The sequence below is a fragment of the Helianthus annuus genome, chromosome 8 (genome assembly GCF_002127325.2).
Source record: "Helianthus annuus cultivar XRQ/B chromosome 8, HanXRQr2.0-SUNRISE, whole genome shotgun sequence".
Classification (NCBI taxonomy): Eukaryota; Viridiplantae; Streptophyta; class Magnoliopsida; order Asterales; family Asteraceae; genus Helianthus; species Helianthus annuus.
Window position 1 is genome coordinate 12465751 of NC_035440.2, and position 23342 is coordinate 12489092.

Consider the following 23342-nt stretch of genomic DNA (forward strand, 5'->3'; position numbering starts at 1 on the left):
CATTAAACTCAAAACCATCATGCACAACACCCCAATGCATAGAGAACTTACAAATTAACATTATAGAACTTGTCACGTTTTATAAACCGAAACCTAACAAATTTTACAACAAAACAATAACCATTTACGACACCCTAATGTATAAAAGCCAAGAGTACAACACAACCATGCATAAAAAAAGCAAACTACAATACAACACCCTTATGCATCACAAACTCACAAACTCACAAAATCAACAATACACAATAGATTATGGGGCTTTATCACACTGCATGTCATTTAACGATAAAACCCCTGCTGAGTTGTCGCCTGTGTGGCATTGTAAAGGACTTTATTCCACACCATATAGCTTTAGAAGACTATAAATTTGAACCTTAACTAATGGTAATCCGAAGACTATAAATTTGAACGTTAATTAATGGTTATCCAACCAATTTAGACATAATGGCCCCGTCAGACATCAACGTTTTTGATCAATCCATAGTTAAAGAAAATAATAAAACTAATGATCATAATCAAGAAAATAGTAATAATAAAAAATATTATAATTTTTATTTATTTATGGAAATGATTGAGTCATTTTGACTTATTAAAGGAAACGTTTATTGATTGGCTAATGCCAAGATTTAGTTTGCACATGCAAGTGGGACATGGGACCAAACTATTGACTATTAACTATGATTTAAGCGGTCCATAATTTAATGTATAAAATACGTACCATTGGCGGTATGCGCATATAATGTATATATATGTGGGCGTTTGGAGGGCAAAAGTGAAAGTGCACTAATTTTAACGTTATTTTACTAATTTCGTGAAAATAACGTTAAAAGAGGTGGATGGTTAATCATGCATCATGTGGTGTCGTTAATAGCCAAAAGACAAGGGAGTACATGCACTAATCGGCCTTTGTCAGCGTCTTCCTTGCTAGGGGGCGGGCCCTGCTTTATATCTCGAACCAGGTGAGCCAGCTTACCCGTCTTCACATAATATTCGATTTTCTTCTTCAACTGATAGCAATAGTTAGTATCATGGCCACTGCCCTTGTGATATTCACAGTATTTGATGGCGTCTTTATTGGGCGTGTCTTTCAATGGCTTGGGAGGATTGAGTTTTAGGTTCTCAGAAGCCAGGATTTCTGCCGGCGTTTTACTCAGATTAGGGTATTCAGACCTTGACTTAGAGGAGGATTCGTTTCTTGAATACGAGCTTCTGGACCTGTCATATCATGAGTCTGACCGGTCGCTTTTCTTGCCTTTGGAGTTCCGTTGTTCCCTATCGTCTTGACTTTTTTGTGCTTCATTTTTTCTGTTAGCAGCATGGCTGGCCGCCACCGTCTTTTCTTGTGTTACGTACACTTTAGCTATTCTCAGGATTTCATCTATGGTTGAGGGCACGCCATCCCTTCCATATAATGTCTTTAGCAATTCATCATCGTTTACTCCTTGTAGGAAAGTACCGCAAGCCAGATCATTTGTTATACCTGGGATCGCCAGGCTTTCTTTATTAAATCTGACGATAAAACTCTCCACCGTCTCATTGTCTCGCCGACGAATATGGAGGAGTTCGTTTCGATCTTTTGTATATCGCCTTTGTTGACTGAATTGTAGCTGGAACTTGGATACCAAATCCTCGAAACTATCAATTTCCCCCACAGGTAGGCTATCCCACCATACCCGTGCCGCCCCTACCAGCGTTTGAACAAATATCTTGCACCAGAGAGGCATGGGCCAGCAGGCTACCTCTCCAGCACTTTTGAACAGATTTAGATGGTCGTCAGGGTCGCTCAAACCATCGTATTTGCCCACTGTCTGGGGCATCTTAGGTTTCTCCTTGATTGGGGCTTCAGCGATCCTTCTTGTAAATTTGGACCTGAAGGTAGCGTCTGCGGGCTTGTATGGTCTAGTGAGATCGTCATCTTCCACATTGATAGGTTGTACGTGTTGAGTCGCCCCACCCTGGCTTATTCCTTAGGTAACCGGGGGCTGGGATGTGGTGATGTTGAGTATGGAACTAGGACCCTCGTTTGGAGAGAAACAAGGTCTTGATGTGTTACCCCTGTCGTAAATAGGTCCTGCCGTAGGCGGGGTCTGACCATAAGTTGGTTATGATGTTGGAAAAGACCACCAGGGCGGCATGTAGGCCGCGTATGGTGGTTGCTGAGTGTAACTTTGTGCTGTCATCTGAGGTGAGTATGTTTGGTTGTTGTATGGGGGTAGGTACCCATAATGAGGTGCATAGTAATAGCCCGGGAAATAAGCTTGATTCCCAGGTGTAACTGGAGCGTTCATGATTCCGGCAGGCATGATTACCGGCTGATGGGGTGGCGTGGACAATGCTGCTTTAAGCGCTGCTGAATATAGCGGTGGCATAGCGTACGTGAGAGGCGGCTGATAATACTAGGCCATGCTCATTTGCTGTGTAATGTTTCCCGGACCCGCGAATGTGATAACGGACATGGTGTTGTGACGTATAGTCTGTGCACCTGCCGTTGATCCTAGGGCAGAAGCAATGGTGGTTGCTGTGGTTGGAGCCACCGGTCGTAGTTGCCATGAGGTGTACGAGAGATGGTCTACGGCGGCCGCCCCAAAGGGAGCGACTGAGGCCCTCGAAAAACCTGGTGGTGCTTCGGCTTCAAACTCCTGGTGCAAAGACCTGGTTACGGCGGGTGAGGCCGGCATAGTGGTAACCACAGAACTCATCATGAGCAGCGGATTACTGGTTATTACTGCTTGATTTGGTGTTGTTGCCGTGTTCTGATCGCTTGTCATTGGGTCTAGGTTCACAGATATTACCAAATGGTCCCACGGATGGCGCCAATGAAGAAACACTGACCTGAACGGTAGGCTCCGACTAGGACTTCAACTTTTGGTGATCCGAACCACTAACTGCAAAACAGAACACCGTTAGGACTCGTTATAGGAATGGGGTTATTCCTGTAACCACCCTCCGGCGTGAGAATAAGTCTCGGTTTGGGAGTAAGAGAATATGTGTAGAGAGAGTAAACGAGAGCAGAAGTTGCGTACCTTTGATGTTTACCTCTATTTATAGTTTACCATTAGGGTTTCCTCTAACTTAGGATGGACTCCGATAAGTTAGGGATTTGCATGATCTTCCCAGAAGATTGGGGATTCGGTTACGTGGTTTATCCATGCAGTATAAAAGATTCTAGAATAAACATGTGTAATTATATATTTATAATAAAATAATAGGTAATGACCGGGTCGGGTTAGCCGTTCCGGGTCATACCTCGTCAAGTTACATTATATTTATTTAACTCGTGCAATATGTGAGGTATTTTAAAAATATAACTATATTGTTTATCATATAAAATTAAATTTATGCAACCCGTGTAAATACGGGGTTCTAAACTGGTGTATATAAAAATAAAATATATTAAAAGTAAAACAATCAGAGCTAAGCCGAGCCGAGCTGGCATGCGAGCCAAACTGAGCCAATCCGGTTCGTTACGAGCCGAGCCGAGCTAGACTCACTTTCTAACCGAGCCGAGCCGACTTGGCTCACTTTCAAACCGAGCCACATCGAGCGAGCTTGCTTTTCTGAGCTAAATCCGAGCAAACTCCAAGTCGCGAGCTTTTTGGACAGTCCTAATTGTCTTGTGAACATGATCTATTTAATACTCATTTTTTAATGACAAAGCTTACATAATCCTAAACTACATCAAATAAATTATAATATATGAAGTGAGTCCCATATTAGCGTTTCATACTCATGATTTTGGAATCCTATGATTAGTGCTATTATTGATATCAATGATTAGTTTCAAGGTTATTTAGTTTATATCGTTTTCTCATCTATCATGAAATGTAATGTTTTGTTTAAATGTTAAATATATTGTGTTAAATAAAAGTGCATACGAATGATTGATCACATATGGTCAAAGAGGGTTGAGGTACATTGTCGCTCTATAAAAAAAACATTTATTTTTTATAAATATATTATCCAGTCCACTCTTAATTACTAAAATAAAATTTGTTTAACTTTTGTATCGGTTGATGGCTCTCAATGTCTTGAGATAATCTTTAATTTATTATTAAACGAGTTAACGCTTATCCGCGCGTTGCGGCGGGATCTTAAACCAATTTAAATTTATGTCGACACATACATAAAAATAATCACGTAAGAAAATAGTATGTTTTTTTAAAGTTGAAGAATGATAAACTTAAAACTTTAGAAACTCGATGTGGGTAAAAATGACTTTTTTTTCAAAGTTTTTTTTTTAAATAAAAAGGAATGGTAAGTGTTGATGTGAAAAATTGAGAGGTGAATGGTGCCATATTTAAAAGTAGAAAGGATGTTACTGAACACTGAAGCAAAATAACAGTGTTATAAAAATGATGTTGAGAAAAGAAAAAAATTAACTTTCATGTTCATATCAATCTATGGAACATTAATATACAATATTAAGACGGTTTCATATCAAATCAAGTTCTAAAAATAAAAAGATGATAACTGTATTTTTGTTTGAGAATTAAAAAAAAAAAAGATTTAGTTCCCATCTTAATTGGAACAATAAGTTACGATCTATATTACGATAAATAATTATGATATTCTTTAAGTTCTAAATTCAAAGTTAATAATAATAATAATTTACAAAAACTAATTTAAATAATATTTAAGTACTAAAATCAAAATTAATAATATTTTACAAAAACTAATTAAATAATATAATAGAGTTAATTACCCGGATGGTCCCTGTGGTTTCACATTTTTTCACGTTTAGTCTCCACCTTTTGAAAATAGCAGGTATGCTCCCTATGATTTGTCATTTTGTTACTCGGATAGTCCCTGAGTAGATGTCAGTTAGTTTGGAAATTGCATGTATGCTTCCTATGGTTTGTCATTTTGTTACTCGGATAGTCCCCAGAGTAAATGTTGGGGGACTATCCGAGTAACAAAATGACAAACCATAGGGAGCATACATGCTATTTTCAAAAGGTGGAGACTAAACGTGAAAAAACGTGAAACCACAGGAACCATCCGAGCAATTAACTCTAATATAATAAGTTACCATAAATAAAAAAAAAACAGATAGATTCAAAACCCATATAAAATATCTTTAATTCTTTTCACCAACAAAATTCTTAAATCTTTTATTTACTCTCTCGGTAACCGACTCTTTTAATCCTTCAAATAAAAAAAATCTACAAACCCTCACCTACGCTTGGATCTCTAAACCTTCCCCCAAATTGGTTTCACATTTTTACAGATCTCAGATTCAAAACAAACAAAATTTGTTTGAGTCATCCAGATCTAACGATCAAACCGATGGTTGTTAACGGCCATTGAAGAGGATGAAACATCGAGTAAACAAAGATTTGTTTACGGACGGAGTTTGAACAGTGAGAACGGGACGTGGGGATTTGGTTTCAGTTGAAGCGGTTCTGGTTTGACTTCGCGATTTTCCGATCAAAACAGGTTGACTTCGCGATTTTCTCTTAACCCAATCCAGACACCCATCGCTGCACCTCCATACTCGCCACCGTTGCCGGCACGGCCACCGCCACCGGCACGTCTCCATTTGCAGCCTCCAAAACGATACATCATCTCACCTTTTTTTTCTTCTTCTCCTTAGTCCAGATCCATGGTCGCCGGAGGGGATCGAAACCCTATATCTATATCACCTTCAATCGCCGGAAACGACCATCATCGGTAATCCTAAAAACCGCTCGAAAACTGGTCTAGATCGAGACATGCAGACTCGTCGGCTGCCTCGTATTGGTCGGAAACGCAGCCGCCTCACTCTTTGAGGTCCACCGCCGCTGGTTCGTCGTTTTAAAGTAGTGGTTGCACCGGTGAAAATGGGGGTAAACTCGAGACCCTGAGAAAAATCTTATACCAATATCATATATTTTTGTGATTTTTCTGGCAAGGAAACCCTAAATCATCTAATATATATATGTTGGGTTTGGTGCCTGTTTGGAGGAGATATGACCGTTGAATGTTGGTTTTTGTGACGATTGGAGGAGATACGACGGTTGCTTGAATGTTTTGTGATGTTTAGTAGATGACTGCGGTTGTTTGACGCAAGGGAAGATGACGGTTGCTTGAAGGTTTTGTGATGATTGGCAGTTAATTTTTCAAACGGTGCGCCGGACGCTGTAGGGTTGTGTAGCATTTTTTTTGTAACTGTTGTTAAATTTAATTGAAACAGTGCGTTTCATGTGGGCGAGGTAACTGAACCAAAACGTCATCCCTTTTCTGACCGGCGTTTGTTTTTAACCGGCACCGGTTGGTTTTTTAAATGTGTATAATATATATATAATAATTAAGCAAAGGGTATGTATGTGTGGTTTGTTAAAAGTCATGACTTTTCATTCTCTAGAGGTAACCCAAGTTACTTTTTGTAGGGTTATATAATGAGACTTTGCGATGACATCGTAAAAGCTTATTTGTCGAACACTGAGCTATGCCAACTCAGCACTTCTTACTTTATTATTACATCATAAAGCTCTACTTTCATATATTTAAAAAATCTTCACATTTATATAAATGTTTATAAATTATTTAAACATCTTCATTTGAATTTCAAATTTCAAATTATAGAAAGTGGGTTTTTACATGGGGGATCAATTAATATTCTGCAGGTTATGTACTGTCATATAACTCATCTTCTCTCCTCTTCCTCCTCCTCCAAAACTCCATATCATCTACTGTAACTTTCCATCTCCCTCACCTACATTCTTTGCCTCCATAATCTACTCATCTTGATGATATTTGGTCACGACTAAGTCTCATTTGTTCCAGATCTGAAGGTAAACATCACTCAACTCCAATCTTTATTTTTTTGGATTTCTGAATTTAAAAAAGCAAACCAGTAAATTAAATTTCCTTTGATTGCATCAATTGATTCATTAGGGTTTGTGACATGTTCAATTTGGTTCTGTATTTACTTTTTTAAAATCTAGTGAAGCTCTAAATTGTCTTTGATGCTTTCTAGGATTCTGATTCAGTTCGCATCTATATATGTTTCCTTTCATAAACCTTAATTATTCTATTCCTAATCTCATCCCCTTGCCTAATGTTGTGCAACTCATCTATCGTCGACCGTTTTCAAGAATTATTGATGTTATTGCTATTATTGATGCTTTGGTAAGTTAATGTTGTTTTGTTGGTTTTAAACTGATTATTAGGCTTTCAAGAATTAAAAGTAGATAATTTGGCGATTCAAGTTATTGATAGTTAGATGATTAGGTGGTAAGTTGTTCATTTTTTATTGAAGTTATTGATGCTTTGGTAGAGTTAATGTTGTTTTGTTGGTTTTAAAATGATTATTGGGCTTTCAAGAATTAAAAGTAGATAATTTGGTGATTGAAGTTATTGATAGGTAGAGGTTCAATTCGCCTGTTTTAGTTAGTTTTTGATGCTTCTTTCAATGTTCTATAGGTAACAACTCTCAACCAAAAGTTAAAGAGGATTGGTCTGAAGGTACGAAAAAGATTATGCAGGTATACTTTAATTATACTGTCTATTAATTTGCAAAGGAAGTGAGCAATGCTACGTTGATATGATTGGCTAAAATGGACATATAATAAGTATAAAATAGCTAAATTTGGACCTCATGTGTTGTATATTAATACATTGTGCTATGTATTAATACGTGTGGTAATGTAACTCTCAGTTATTGACCTCTACAGACTTTGACCATGTGAAAGGTTGTGTGCACTTAATTTTAGAATTCAGATTGGGTTTTTGTTCAAGTTTATGGCCCCTCGATGCTTCTACGGTGTCCTTTTACAACCCTATATACAACGTTTGTTTATTCTGTCTCGTGTATACTATTCATTATGATTGTAATAAAGTTTACAGACCCTACATTATTTACTGATTGTATGATTGAGCTTTGATGAATTAGTTATAATTTGGGCTTTTGATTTAATTGTTTGTTTCTTTTAGCTTCTTCGCATCAATATCTCTTATTATTTGTTTGAATTTTGATGCTAATAATATTGTGTGATTTCAGCATGTACCGTTGGGGCGGTTCGGTCGTTTCAGTGGCTTATGAACAACCTTACTTCATATCAAAGTGTATGTTTAACTTATTCTGTTTATACCATATCCACAGGTGGAGTCTCTTGTAACAGAAATTTGTAACATAACCTCAATTAAAGAGTTTGATTTTAAGGTGAGTGTTTGTAGAAACCGGCGACTATAATGTCCATTGCATTTGTTAATCCATTTCTCAAAACTAACTTTTATATCTAACCTGAGATTTCAGTAACATATCTAACTCTTATGTCTTACTAACTCTTTGGCATCCCTACAAGAAGTAAGACCATGTATGTCTTTGGTAGCCCTACAAGAACTGCTGAAGCACTTTTCAGGTATGTTAGATTTTTATATTTTTTCAAGTATGTTTATGCATGGTCGTAAATCATTAATTTCTTATCGCTGCTTTCGGGTTTGATTTTGCAAAGATATGCAAGTATACAACATGTTTGATTTTGCAAAGATATGATATTGTTATTTGCATTTTACATGGACATGTTATCTGATCTATATTCAGACTTAGATGAGAGTATAAGTGAAAGTGAATATCTCAGTGACGATGATGCCTCAACTCAGTTTTGTTTTTAAATAAATAAAGTGATGTTATTATTATGATGTAATACTGAAATAAGAAAAGTTGAGTTGGCGTATCTGAGAGTTCGACGCAAAAGCTTTTCTGATGTCAGCGAAAACTCTCCTTTAATAGTAAGTTGATATTTAACCATTCTTCATGATGAGAATCATTTTCTATTTCCTCTTTCTATTAAAGGAGAGTTTTTGATGACATAGGAAAAGCTTATGTGTCGATCTCTCAGATACGCCAACTCAGCTTATCTTATGTCAAAAAAAGCCCAAGCCCGACGGGTATACCCGAAACATACAGGCCTGGTATACCCGAAGCCCAATGGGTATGGACAAAGTACGGGCTTAAAAAAAGAAAAAAATCGGGTACAGGTATGGGATTTAGTGATACCCGCCTGATACCCGGCCCATTTACTCGAATAATACCCGAAAGTATCATATTATAGATTTCCATTTATATATATATATATATATATATATATACAGGGTAGGGTTCCAGCGTGAACAACCTCCCAAGAGTGAACTGCGTGAACAGATCTGGACCCTTGATTTCCTTTTTAGTTGTTAAGGGTAGGATTGTAATTATATAAAAAAATAGATTTAAATCATTATTTTAATAATTGAATTAAGTTACATCTTTCCTATTTTAAATTCATTATCCATATTATCTTTTATTTTTTAATAAGATAAATATCAAAACAAACAACAAATCACAATATTTCAATTTCAATTTTTATTTCAGAATTCATCACCAGAATTCAATTTTTTTTATTTAAGATCCACGTGACCTTCATATTTCAACGGTATACACATGTGTACTTGGATATTAATAGAACAGTACACATGTGTACTCAGCATCGTACATATGTGTAATTAGCTGCATAATACATACATAAAAACAATACCTGTAAAACTATTTTATATTTAACAAATTACAAGTCCCATAATGTTTGCCAAACCAAACAAAAAAAACATACAATTACAAGTTCCAGTTTCGTGAAAACAATAAACCCAACATAATCGGAAAAACAAAAAACATAATCTTTTACAACTATTCGCCACGTTGTATCCTGAATCATCCTTATCGACCAAGCAAACAAACATACGTGAATCATCCTTACCGACCTCATACGTGAATCATCCTTATCGACCTTGCATCTCCACTTTTCTCGTTAACGACAACCCCTATAATAGCACAAAAAAACTCAGCAACTAATACTTTGCATAATCCACAAGTGTACATCAACAACTTTACACATTCAATACTCAAAAAATTATGAGATATCACAAAAACAGACGCTATACACATGTGTATATCACATTAAAATCAGAGCAAAATCCGAATACACATGTGTACTTCGCATTAAAAACAGAGCAAAATCAGAATACACATGTGTACATCACGTTAAAAACAGAGCAAAATCAGAATACACATGTGTACATCGCGTTAAAAACAGAGCAAAATCATAATACACATGTGTACATCGCATTAAAAACAGAGTAAAATCATAATACACATATGTACATCGCATTAAAAACAGAGCAAAATCAAAAAATTGAAAAAAAAACTCATGAAAAAAAAATTACGAATTTTGGAGTTACTTACTTTACGTCAGTGATGGATTATGGATATTCTGGACCGTCGGTGGATAACCGTTCCGTTCAGTCATCTAGAAAACCGCCGGTGGATCTGAAAAACAATGTAAAATCGGATTTAGAATCGTTTTTTCTTTGATTCGGCGAAGATCAATGCCGACGAGTAGGGTGCTAAACGGGTCGTGTTCACGGGTTGGCGGTTTCAACCCGACCCGAACCTAAAAATTTTACACAAACCCGAACCCGAAAATCATATCATACATAAGAACCCGAACACGACCCGTTCAACCCGAATTTTTTTTTTCAGAAATTAATATATTAAAATTAAAATTTACTTAAAAAACAGAAATGTATATAATAATATCATATATAAATTATAAAATCTATGTTAATTTCTTTTTTTAAGTTATAATCATTGCATAAAATACACACCCCATTTAATTTATGACATAAAATATATTATAAAAAAAAATATAATATAGTATAAATGTGTTAAACGGGTCAAACCGCCAACCCGACCAGGTTGACCCGAACCCGACCCGTTAACCTAAACGGGTTCACGGGTTCAACCTGAAACTGACCCGAACCCGTTTAGACTAAACCTAACCCGCGAATTTCGTGTTAGGTTCGTGTCGGGTTTTCGGGTTGTGTCAGAAATTCACGCCCCTACCGACGAGGATACAGAGATGAATCGTTTTTTCTTCGATTCGGATCTAAAATTCAAATTTAAACACTTGATTATGGTTTCTTCTAGGCAAGATCAACCGATCAAGAACTCAAGATCTAAAATTCAAATTTCAAACAACACCCAAATCACATAATATGCTAAATTGTTAATCAACTCTAATCAAACCCCAAATAAAACCAAATTAATTATATAGAAAACCAATAATAAAATCAACTGAAGTGGAATGATAATCATAAAAAAGAAGAAAGAAAACGACTGTTTACCTTTATCATCCAGCTAATTAAGAGACCCACATTTATTAAAAAAAGGGGTGGCGTATGCTGGTTAATGTGTGATCATAAACACCATTAATTAAAGAAACAAAGGACGATGAATGTTACCGATTGTTAGTTTCGTCTTCGGTTGGATAAACTACGCCATAGATTTCGCTAAACCGGAGAAATCTCCGGCGTCCATTGCGATCGAACCGGATTTCAGATCTACGGCGTCCGGTGGAAGGAGGCGGATGTGCGGCAGCGCATTGACGCCGAACTGAGTGAACGATTGTTGTGATTCGCCGAACTCGATATCGCAGAAGAAGAGTTTGTTGAGTGTAGATATGGAGTCTTGGTGGTTGATTGTGAAGGATTTGGATAGTAAGAAGAATTCGGATTTGAGTGATTTGAGGTGGGAGAGAAGGATGTTGAAGAAAGTTTGTTAAGTGTAAATCTGGAGACTTCGTATTCCCAATTAAATGTTGATAATCATGAATTTTCATTTTGATATATGGAAAGAATTTAGGTTTCTTTTTTGAATTACTTTGATTATGTAATTACGGATATACCCTTATGTATTTAATTAAATGAAAAAAAATAACCAAATAATTACCATCATGCCACTCATTTAAATCTCAAGATCATAAAAATCAAGGGCCAAGATCAGTTCACGCAGTTCACTCTTGGGATTTTGTTCACATTTGAACCTAATCCTATACATATATATATATATATATATATATATATAGGTAGAGGATCCTGTAAAAAGTGCTCAAAGTGTGAGAAGTGTATTATAACACTATATATAATACTATATAACACCATATAAACACCTTATAACAATATGTAACACCATATAATACCATATAACACTATGTAACACTATATATCATTATATAACAAATATAACACTATAGTTTGTCTGATAGCATGTCTATGATAGATGTATAGTGTTATATTTGTTATATAATGTTATATAGTGTTACATAGTGTTATATGGTATTATATGGTGTTACATATTGTTATACAGTGTTTATATGGTTTTATATAGTATTATATATAGTGTTATAATACACTTCTCACACTTTAGGCTCTTTTTACACTATCCTTACCCTATATATATATATATCTAATACTAATAAAGAAATCATTTTAATGCCACATGACATTCTTTTCTCTTATTTAGTAATAATAATGCCACATGGCATTTGTTCCTTCAATCTAAAATTTTTATTTAATTTTTTAATTCAATATATAATAAATATCACTTAGTCTTATCTTAATCACTAAGATAATAAATGTTTTAAAAAATATCATCAAATCTCTTCTTCTAATATTAATATTAAATATAAATCTTTTCATCATAATATATATTATGAACATATATTATTGATTACTTTTATCTGGATAATCAAAATAATTTAGATTTTCGCAATGAACGAATAACAAAATATTCTAAATTAGTATTAGCGTTAAACACAATTAATATAAATTATATTATTGGAATTGTAAATGTAATATATTCAAACATTGTAAATATTAATTATATAGTTTTTATTTCTTTAAATATTTATGCGAATAGCATTCTCTCCTTTAATTTAATAATAATATTAGTTAAATATATTTAATATAATAATTACTTCTACAATATTTATAATGTATATCGAATATGATAATTAATAACCATAGTACATTTTTTTAAATGTATTATGAATTATATTAATAATATTATTAATATATTATTTATTATATTAATATCTAATATTATTATTTATATATTATTATATATTGTATTGTAAAAAACTTCAAATTTTAAATGATGTAAAGATAATTAGGTTCTCATGTCCCTAATTTTGGTCATTCACGGGTTCAATTAATCCAATCGGAGAACATCTCCACCTTTGCATTTAAGACTCTAATATTCAGATCTATCATCAAAATGCATATCAGGATTTCAAATTTTAAAAAATAGTTAATCTCAAGCTATCCATTTTCATCTAAATGGCAATCTATAAACATCACCGCTAATAACAATTTTAACTTTGTCAAAGCATAGCAGTTTACCTTTTCTATTAACATACTATAAAATACCATACCACCGCTATTATCTTCAATTTTTCAAAAAAAAACTGAACATTTTCATAATAGAGTGATACTAGCTACGAACGAAGTTGTACAGAAAGTAAATGTTCACCAACTTTCATTGCTTTCCGACAAAGAAAAAGAATAACTAAGTTATGTAAATTGGTGTATGTATAAAAATAATTCACTTGTGTATATTTGTGCAGATATTGTAAACTTACATAATTCCTATATTTACATCCGTGTAATACACGGGCTTATAATCTAGTATATATATATAAACTTAGTACATGTACTTGTTACCCTCTCGATAGTCATATGTGGATATGTATAAATTACTTATTTTTGAGCATGTATATTGGATATGGAAGCTATCATCCTTTATTATGTGGATGTTTATGCAATTAGGTGGTCATGATACAATTACTTAATTAAGTAATCGTTTTGATTTTGTTTGATATATGTGGTCTGAATATGATATGTAAGTTATTAATCATATTTTCAGTTGTTATAGTCATTAAAATAGTAAATTATATAAACATCAAAATTAAAATTTGCACATTTGTCTCAACAGGTATTTTTATGAAATTAATGGGTATACCCGATACCCGCGGGTATGTCTGATACCCGACGGGTAATTACCCGACAAATATCCGACAGTAACGGGCTGGGTATGGGACAAAGAATTACAACCGGGTACGGGCCTTAGATTACCAATACCCGGCCCATTGTTATTCCTAAGAGTGTGGGCGTTGATTGGCAACAACACCAAGAAAGAATGTCCACACCATGTAGTCTAAAGCCCCTACGGGCTTTCTGACACAGCACCCAACTTAAACGAGATAAGATATGCCTCAATCCATCATCTAGCTGGTAGCGATATTCTATTCGTCAAAAATTTATATCTTTTTGATTATATGATAAATAAACGGATACAAACAAACATATACTAAACAAATATAGTAAACGAAAATATATTAACGGATACAAACAAATATAGTAAACAAAAATATCATGTGCATATAACCAACTATAATTTATGACCACCTATACATTTAAATATTTTATATTCCTTTGTGTATGCCAACTAGAGTTATGCGCCGTTCGTGTTGCGAGGCGCTAAACCAAATATTTCTTAGTTTAATAACATGTACGCATTTATTTCGGTTAGTTATACATGCTACTTATAACACGATATAAAAAAAGATGCATCGAGTTAACCAAATAAAGAAAAACACTATTATAGTTATGATAAAAGAAATAACTAAAACAGTTATGATAAAAGAAATAACTAAAACGATGGCAAGCGTGTAATTTAGAGTTGGGGGCAAAACAATAATTTGTCAGGACCAGTTAGCGAGTGCTAGACAGCTGTTTGGCACGAATAAAAACTAAATTGAGTAAACCAAGTAAAATACAACACTACCATAGTTTTGCCCAAAAAAACTATGGCAACATTGCAATTTTTAGCTTGGGTAAAGTCGTAATTTTAAAATGGAGGTAAAATAACATTTTGAACTGAGGGCAAAACCATTTTTTTATTTTGAATTGGGGGCAAAATCGTAATATTTTTACTGAGGGCAAAATCGTAATTTTTAGCTGGGGACAAAACAAAAATTTTATTTTGAACTGGTGGCGAAATTGTAATTTTAAATTGGGAACCAAATTGTAATTTGTCAGGATTGTAGCGGCGGGCAAAACAAAAATTTTATTTTGAACTGGTGGCGAAATTGTAATTTTAAACGGGGAACCAAATTGTAATTTGGCAGGATTGTAGCGGCGGGCAAAAGTATAATTTTTTTAACCAAGACAAAATCGTAAATTTAAGTTGGGGGCAAAGCATAAATTTAATTTCTAACTGAGGGCAAGATCGTAATTTTAAACAGGGGATAAAATCGTAATTTGGCAGGACCTATAAATAAGTATTTTATGCAAAAAAAAAAGAAGAAAAAAGAAAGAAAGAAAGAAAAGTTGGCCGCCACTTTTGACCAACCAACAAACACAACTGTTCCCGCCGACATTACAAACTTATGTTTGGCTAACAATATTTGAGTTTATAATAATAACGATCTCATCCTCGTGACGCAATCTAACAACTCTTATGAGTTAACTGATCGAAACTGGACTACAATCAAGTATATGCTATGAACTTTTATACTCGAAACTGGACTACAATCAACACACGAACGGGGTTTTCTTTTGTAAACAAACTGAGTGTTCAATGAACTGTTTGTGAAACATTTGACTGGAAGTTTGTTTATGTTCACTTATTTAATAAACAAACAAAAAACTGTTTATTTAGTTAAACGAACAAATATAAACACATGTCTCGCTCGTTCATTTATGTTCTTGAACGCTCGTGTAGTCCATTCATTTATGCTCATTAATCTCTGTTCGTTTACATTCAATTATGTTTGTTAGTTTAAGTACTTCGTTTATATATTCATTAAAATCTTTAGACCCATTACTATTTAGTCTAGTTTTATAAAGTTAAATTATCACATCTTAAAAGTTAATCTAGTTTTGTTAATTTTTTTAGACCTAGCAGATTGATGTTCACGTTTGCTCTTTAATAGGTGCTCGCTCGTTGAAATTTGCAATCTATGTTCAATTATGTTCGTTTGTTTGTGTTCATTTACGTTCGTGAACTGGTTCGTTTGTTTTAATAACAAATTTATGGCCATAAAAATGGTGACAAAATGCTAAAGTTGACTTACACCATTGACCATCCTCTATAAATAAGTATAAGTTTTAGCAGCTACAATCATAACTACACAACAATGGAAGACATACAACAGACAACCCATGATCATGGAAAAAAGCCCAAAGGGGGACTTATCACCATGCCCTTCATATTTGGTACACTCTTTCTTCTATAATTTATTTTTTTTAAAATGCATAAAGGCTTCAAGTGTTGATTTTTAAAGGTTAACTTGATGTTTGTGAAGCAAATGAGTCTTGTGAGAGGCTGGCTATGGCCGGCTTTCAGACGAATATGATCACCTATTTGACACAACAACTTCATATGCCGATGACTAAAGCTGCTAACACGCTCACCAACTTTGGTGGCACCAGTAGTTTGACGCCTTTGCTCGGGGCCTTTATAGCCGATTCATTCGCTGGCCGGTTTTGGACCATCACAGTTGCTTCCATTATTTATCAAATTGTAAGCTTTCATTTGTTCATGCAGGTTTTGTTAATAACTGGTAGTAAGCCTGGCAAAACGATCAGTTTGGCCAACAAGTTAAAAGGTTTTCGGGTTGATATGGATCATCTAAAAAAACATCAGTTGGTTCGGGTTAAAATGGGTTATGACCAAAATGGACTTGAGTCGAACCAAGTGGTTTTAGCCTTTTAGGAAAAAAAAAAAAAAAAAAAACTTTACAAAATGGGTTGACCAGCTTTAGTTTTCTTATGGCGCCGGTAGCGCCGATGATGACCAGTAGCCGCGGATGGTGTTGACCCATTTGGATCCGTTTTAAGTTAACAAGTTTTACAATTATTTGGGTTAACCCATATAATTTAAGTTTACTTAAATACACCCATAAATAAACTTCTTTTACCAGATACGCTCATTTTTTAAAGAAGGGGTCTCATAAGGTGGTGTCCTTTTGCCCTAATTCAGTTAATTTTTTATGTTAACTCTTAACACTTGCCAGTCAATTGAGGGCATAATAGTCATTTTCACTTATTTTGTTGTTAATATATCTTATTTTAATTTAATTTAATTTTGTTTTAGTTATCAAGTGAAAATGACCATTATACTCTTATGTGAGTGGCACATGTTAAGAGTTAACAGAAAAAAATAACTGGGTTAAGGCAAAAGGACACTGCCTGATAAGAAACGGTAACATAAAGGACATCCAATGTAATTTCGTTAGTTAAAGGAAAATGATAGACACCGGAAAATAAAGGGCTGATTTATTGAAATAATAAGATAGTTGGCCTGATTCGAGATGGCTAATCTCCAATACAAAAACACTAGGTAATCAAACTAAACAAGACATCAAAACTAGAACAGGAAATGAAATACTTAAATGAAAAATAAAATAGTTACTTCCTAAACTTCAGCCCCTAAATTCAGCCCTTTGACTCTTTCTTGACTTTCACTACAATAGCAGTCAACCCCCCATTAATTCAGCCCTAAATCTTTGTTTTTCATTGACTGGGTCAAGGTAATTGAACCAGGATCCGTTGGACCCATATGGGTCAACCCGCTGACAAGGTAGAGTCCTATCAATACTACCCGCCCGGAAAAACGACTTGTCCTCAAGTCGAAAAGAAGTGAAACTGGGACTGCAGTCAATAACAAATTCCTTGGCCATCAACAGTTGTTTCTTTTTCTGCTTCCATCTATGAACTGCAACCTTTTCATGATCGTTAACCCAAACCTTGTAGTCACCATTAGTAGAAGAATGGACAGCCATAGGATGATTAGTTAACCAAATCTTTTCTACGCCATCTCTTACCTTCAATCGAACACTGCCTCTGAATGCATAAACACCATCGCGAATCTTCAGTTGACCACCCAAGTCATGGTAGCTGACCTTCAATTGACCACCCAAGACATGGTCGCTGATCTTCGATTGACCCTCCAAGACGTGCTCAAATCGATCTTCGTTGATACTATCAAGATCTTCCTCTTTGACCGGACCTGGGAGTGGTCCGTTAGGCTCATCCTCAGGTTCCTTGGTTAACTGTGTTTGTCTTGCTAGCCAAGCTTCCCTGATCGCTGCAATATCATTCTTCAGAGATAACAAGGAATCGAGTTTTCTGAAATGATCTCCAATCGTGCAGCGATTGAATCATAAAAAATTCCGCTGCCTCCAATCTGGTTGCCTCGGGTCTGCACCATCAGGTTTCCGGCAATGGAACCAAATGATAGACACCGGAAAATAAAGGGCTGATTTATTGAATAATAAGATAGTTGGCCTGATTCGAGATGGCTAATCTCCAATACAAAAACACTAGGTAATCAAACTAAACAAGACATCAAAACTAGAACAGGAAATGAAATACTTAAATGAAAAATAAAAGAGTTACTTCCTAAACTTCAGCCCCTAAATTCAGCCCTTTGACTCTTTCTTGACTTTCACTACAATAGCAGTCAACCCCCCATTAATTCAGCCCTAAATCTTTGTTTTTCATTGACTGGGTCAAGGTAATTGAACCAGGATCCGTTGGACCCATATGGGTCAACCCGCTGACAAGGTAGAGTCCTATCAGAAAACGCCTACAATTTGACTCAAACATAAAGGATATAAAATGCCATTTACTCTCCACAAAATGCTTTGTAAGATAAGTCAATTTGCTACAATAATTATGTTTTATTTATTGTTATAACAATAATTAAGATTGTACTAATGAATTTTGTTTATATAGATAAGTTTCAATATTAGTAAGGGCCCATTTTACTAAACTTTAATCTTCAAATTATTTCAAGGGTATGATCTCATTGACACTATCAGCAATACTACCAAACTTAAGACCACCAACATGCCAAGATGGACAAGTATGCCAAGAAGCCAATACAGGTCAACTAGCAATATTATATATATCCCTTTTACTAACCGCAATCGGGTCAGGCGGGATCCGACCCTGTGTGGTCACATACGGGGCGGACCAGTTCGATGAAACCGATGAGAAACAGAAAGCTTACACATGGAAGTTCTTCAACTGGTATTATTTTTGCGTGGGGACGTCTACACTTGTGGCCGTGACAATAATAGTTTATATTCAGGATTATGTCGGGTGGGGGTGGGGTCTCGGCGTCCCATCTATAGCTATGGCTATATCGATTGTTGCGTTTGTTTTTGGGTACCCGTTGTATAGAAATATGGATCCATCGGGTAGCCCGTTTACGCGGTTGGTGCAAGTGTGTGTGGCTGCTTATAAGAAGAGGAATTTGCCAATGGTTTCGGATGCTAAGATGCTTTATGAGAATGAAGAGCTTGATGCTTCTATTTCTGTCGCTGGGAGACTTCTCCATACCGAACAAATGAAGTTCGTATATTCTTTTCTCTCACCTTTTGTCAAGCGTAGCCCTGTAAATGAACCGAACAAATATTAACGTGGGTTTTTTCGTGTTAGTTCATTTTACTTAAAACTGACCACAAACATTTAAACGAAAAAAAATTCATGTTCATGTTTATTCGTTAAAAAATAAACGCGTTTGTTTATGTTTGTTCGCTGATATCTTAAAGAGTAAATTACAAAAATTGTCCTTTATGTATGTCACTTAATGCAAACTGTGTCCCTTATCTTCAATAGTTACAGAAAACGTACTCGATGTTTGCAAATCCTTGTAAGTTATGTCCTTTAGCCATAACTCAGTTAATTTTTTGTGGTTAAATCTGACCAAATGGACCCCACATGAGGGTATTTTGGTCATTTTACTCTTATGTGGTGTCCATTTGGTCATATTTAACCACAAAATAACGTCATGTGGGGTCCATTTGGTCAGGTTTAACCACAAAAATTAACTGAGTTAGGGCTAAAGGACATAACTTGCAAGGGTTTGCAAACATCGAGTATGTTTTCTGTAATTATTGAAAACAAATGACACAATTTGCAATAAATGACACGATTTTTGTAGTTTACTCTATCTTAAATGATAAACGGGAACATAAATGGACCCAAACGCATACCAATTAAAATTTGTATGTTTGATCGCAAAAGTCAAACGACATCCCTTTTAAACCAAAAGATTGTAACTTTGATTGCAGGTTCTTGGACAAAGCTGCCATTGTGACCCAAGAAGACTATGCAAACTCTCAATCAAAACCAAATCTATGGAGACTAAACACAGTCCACAGAGTTGAAGAACTCAAATCACTACTCAGAATGTGTCCAATTTGGGCTTCGGGTATCCTTCTATTCACAGCATATGTTCAACAAAACACCTTCTCACTTCAACAAGCCAAGACCATGAACCGACACCTCACGAAATCGTTCCAAATCCCAGCCGGTTCCATGTCGGTCTTCACCTTAGGCTCCATGCTAGCCACTATTCTCTTTTATGACCGCGTGTTCGTTCCCATCATGAAAAGATTCACAGGGGTAGAAAGGGGAATTTCTTTCCTTAGTAGGATGGGCATAGGTTTTGCTATATGAATCTTAGCCTCATTAATAGCCGGTTTTATGGAAAGAAAGCGTAAACATGTCGCTTTTGCCCATGGTTTGGTTGATAAGCCGCATGAAACGATTCCCATAATGGTTTTCTGGTTGGTACCGCAGTATAGCCTTCATGGGGTGGCTGAAGCGTTTATGGCAGTCGGGCATCTTGAGTTTTTGTATGATCAAGCTCCCGAGAGCATGAGGAGCACTGCGGCTGCGTTGTTTTGGATGGCTTTTGCGGCTGGAAATTACATGAGTACCCTTTTGGTGACTATGGTGCATAAGTTTAGCCAAGGGGCAGACGGGTCAAACTGGCTGCCTGATGATAATTTGAATAAAGGAAGGTTGGAGTATTTTTATTGGATAATCACATTGTTGCAAGTTGTTAATCTGGTTTACTACTTGCTTTGTGTAAAGTTTTACACTTTTAAACCCCTTGAGGTTGTGCATAAAGATGGTCAACAAGATCATGAGCTTGAGTTAGTAACTCATGTTTAATTCGCAGTCACGTTTCGTTGGATGGTTAATGCAACCATAAGGCATGTTTAGTGGCCAAAGTCAATAGGGAGTATATGTGTGTAACTTATTCATAATAATTAAAAGATTATTACTTATTGCTTACATCAAACGGTTGTTAAATTTATGAACCCGTTACTAGAAAACTCATGGTAATCAACGGGATATGGTTAAACGCAAGTTGCACTGGACAGGTGGCCTTCAAGGGAGTTAAAAACAGAAAACTAATGAAAGCTAGATTTGAACATGAGACCTCTGCTGAACGTTTTCTTTGTTTGTTTCATGTATCGGTGAAACTCAACAATATCATGTTATGATATAACAAAATGAACATAGCTTAAACACGCGATTTAAGTCAATGCAATTAGCCGTTACAGTTTAACTTGGGGAGCAAGTTTGCCAAACCCAAATTATTCCCAATAAATATATTTTGATGTACCTGTAATTTGTTTCCTCAATGAAAAATATCCTAGTTTAGACCTAACCAAGTAAATCTTTATGTTCATTTATTGCTTTCTGGTAATCCTTATTTCCCAACAACGCTCCGTGCAATGACAACCTTAATCTCCTCAAAGATAATAACATGACCATAAATCTCTCCATGTTATCAAATTGACCTATTAGTTGTCTCTCCACAAACAATTCTTCCAAAACAGGCACCTAGAAATCAAATTCGCGAAAAAAATTATCACCAGAATACACAATCGAACAGTAAAGATAGAAGCTTTGAATGGGCACACCACTACACCAGGGGCGGAGCTAGTGCATTAGGAGGAGTAGCACGGGCCATCTCTCAACCCCGTCTCCGTGCCGTTTTCGTAGTGTAAAAATAAAGTTTCCGGTTTTATACAAAGGATACTCCTTATCCCAAGAAAAAATAAATTGGGATGCCCTAAATTTTTGGGCTAGATCCGCCGCACACTATCACAAACAGCTAGGGTTTGATCGAGGGAGTGGGGAAAGTCATAGTATGTTGAAGAATTGAGAAGAACAAAAATGGTAGGGTTTCGAGAATTGTGGGTGCTCTAACTAAAGACGTCATGATCCGATCACATATCTATGGGTCGTGTCTAGAGGTGATAATCTTGACCCAAAGGCTTTTAAGTGGATTAGTTTGGGTTACTTTTAAAATTATATGAGTTAGTTTGGGTAAGATATTTTAACTAAACGAGTCACAACGGGTCAATTGAAATTCCATCTTGTTATTTTCGGGTCAAAGCGGGTCGACAACTTTAAAGAAATGGGTCGATGTGGGTTAGCACCTTAAAGAAACAGGTCAGATTTCGGATCAGAATGGGTTTCAGGCCGGCAAAAGTATCCGCACAAGACGGGTTACGGCACGAAATAGGTTTTGGATCGGATCGGAACGGTTTCGGTTTGAATTGAGTTTCGGACCAAGACGGGTTTTGGCACGTGGCGGGTTTAGATCGGAACGGGTCGGTTCAGATCAGGTTCGGGGGACACGGATTTCCGCACGGGATGGGTTTTAGGCCGACACGAGTTTCCGCACGGGACGAGTTTCGGATCGCAACAGGTTTTAGGCCGACACGAGTTTCCACACGGGACGGGTTTCGGATCACAACGGGTTTTGGGCCGACATGGTTTCAATATTTTCAGTTTTTTTTTGTTTTGTTTCGGTTTCGGTTTTTTGTTTCCATTTGGTTGGTTTATTCCGTTTGATCGCAACCGAATATTAGGTTTTTGACTTCGTATGGATTTTGGATTGATTTATGAAATAGGATGAATGATTAACTAACCTGTCAATCAACAACTGCAGGCAGTCTTCTAATTTACCCAACATAAACAAACAAGCAAATGCCACATTGTTCTTTCCGTTTTCTTTTGCAAGTGATGCAAGTTTTGCTATTTCTTCTGCATCTCCTAAAGAAGAATAAAGGAGCAATAGACCGCTCAAATCGTTTGCATGCTTCAGACAATCCTCTGCCATTTCCAACTGCAATGAGCCGAATAATGTTAATTACGATTCCAATATACATGCACTGATTTACATATATAATTTAGAATGAGAATTAGAATTATAGAAAATATAAACAAACAAGCAAATACCATTCCTCAACAGACCGATCTTTGAAACCAAACTTGTTTCGGTCAACCGATTATCACAGTTGATAAAGATAAACAATGGTTTCAGTTTACTTTAGATGAAGCCTTTTACTATGCTTTTCTCTAACATGTATCAAGATAGTAGACGGTGATCATCATGCAAAATCGAACAACGAGTTATGGCAGTATATGGTTTCGAAACAGCCATCTTTCGTTCACAGTTTCAAGGCTTATTCTCATCTACGGGCCAAGAATTGAGTTTTGATTTTAACACTTGTTAATATATTCAGTTAGGGAGGTGTTAGTGCGTACAATATCTCTTTTTTTTTTTTAAGAAAGCAATTTTTAATCAACCTGACCCGACCTGACCCGAAACTCATTCTGACCCGGACCCGTTTCAACCCGAACCCGTTCCGACCCGAACCAAAACAACCTTT

At 35.8% G+C, this 23342-nt stretch overlaps 1 protein-coding gene and 1 pseudogene across 1 annotated transcript; one reads left to right on the forward strand and one right to left on the reverse strand.

The window, feature by feature from the left end:
* Nucleotides 1-1223: 1223 nt before the first annotated feature.
* Nucleotides 1224-1817, reverse strand: LOC110869573. The gene has a single exon (XM_022118816.1). It carries the CDS (start codon nucleotides 1815-1817, stop codon nucleotides 1224-1226), a length of 594 nt encoding a protein of 197 aa, XP_021974508.1.
* Nucleotides 1818-5154: 3337 nt separating this feature from the next.
* Nucleotides 5155-20843, forward strand: LOC110927291 (annotated as a pseudogene).
* Nucleotides 20844-23342: the final 2499 nt, after the last annotated feature.

Excerpts from the sequence above, each read along its gene's own strand:
- LOC110869573 (XM_022118816.1), bottom strand. The coding sequence starts at position 1,817 with ATGCCCCAGACAGTGGGCAAATACGATGGTTTGAGCGACCCTGACGAC.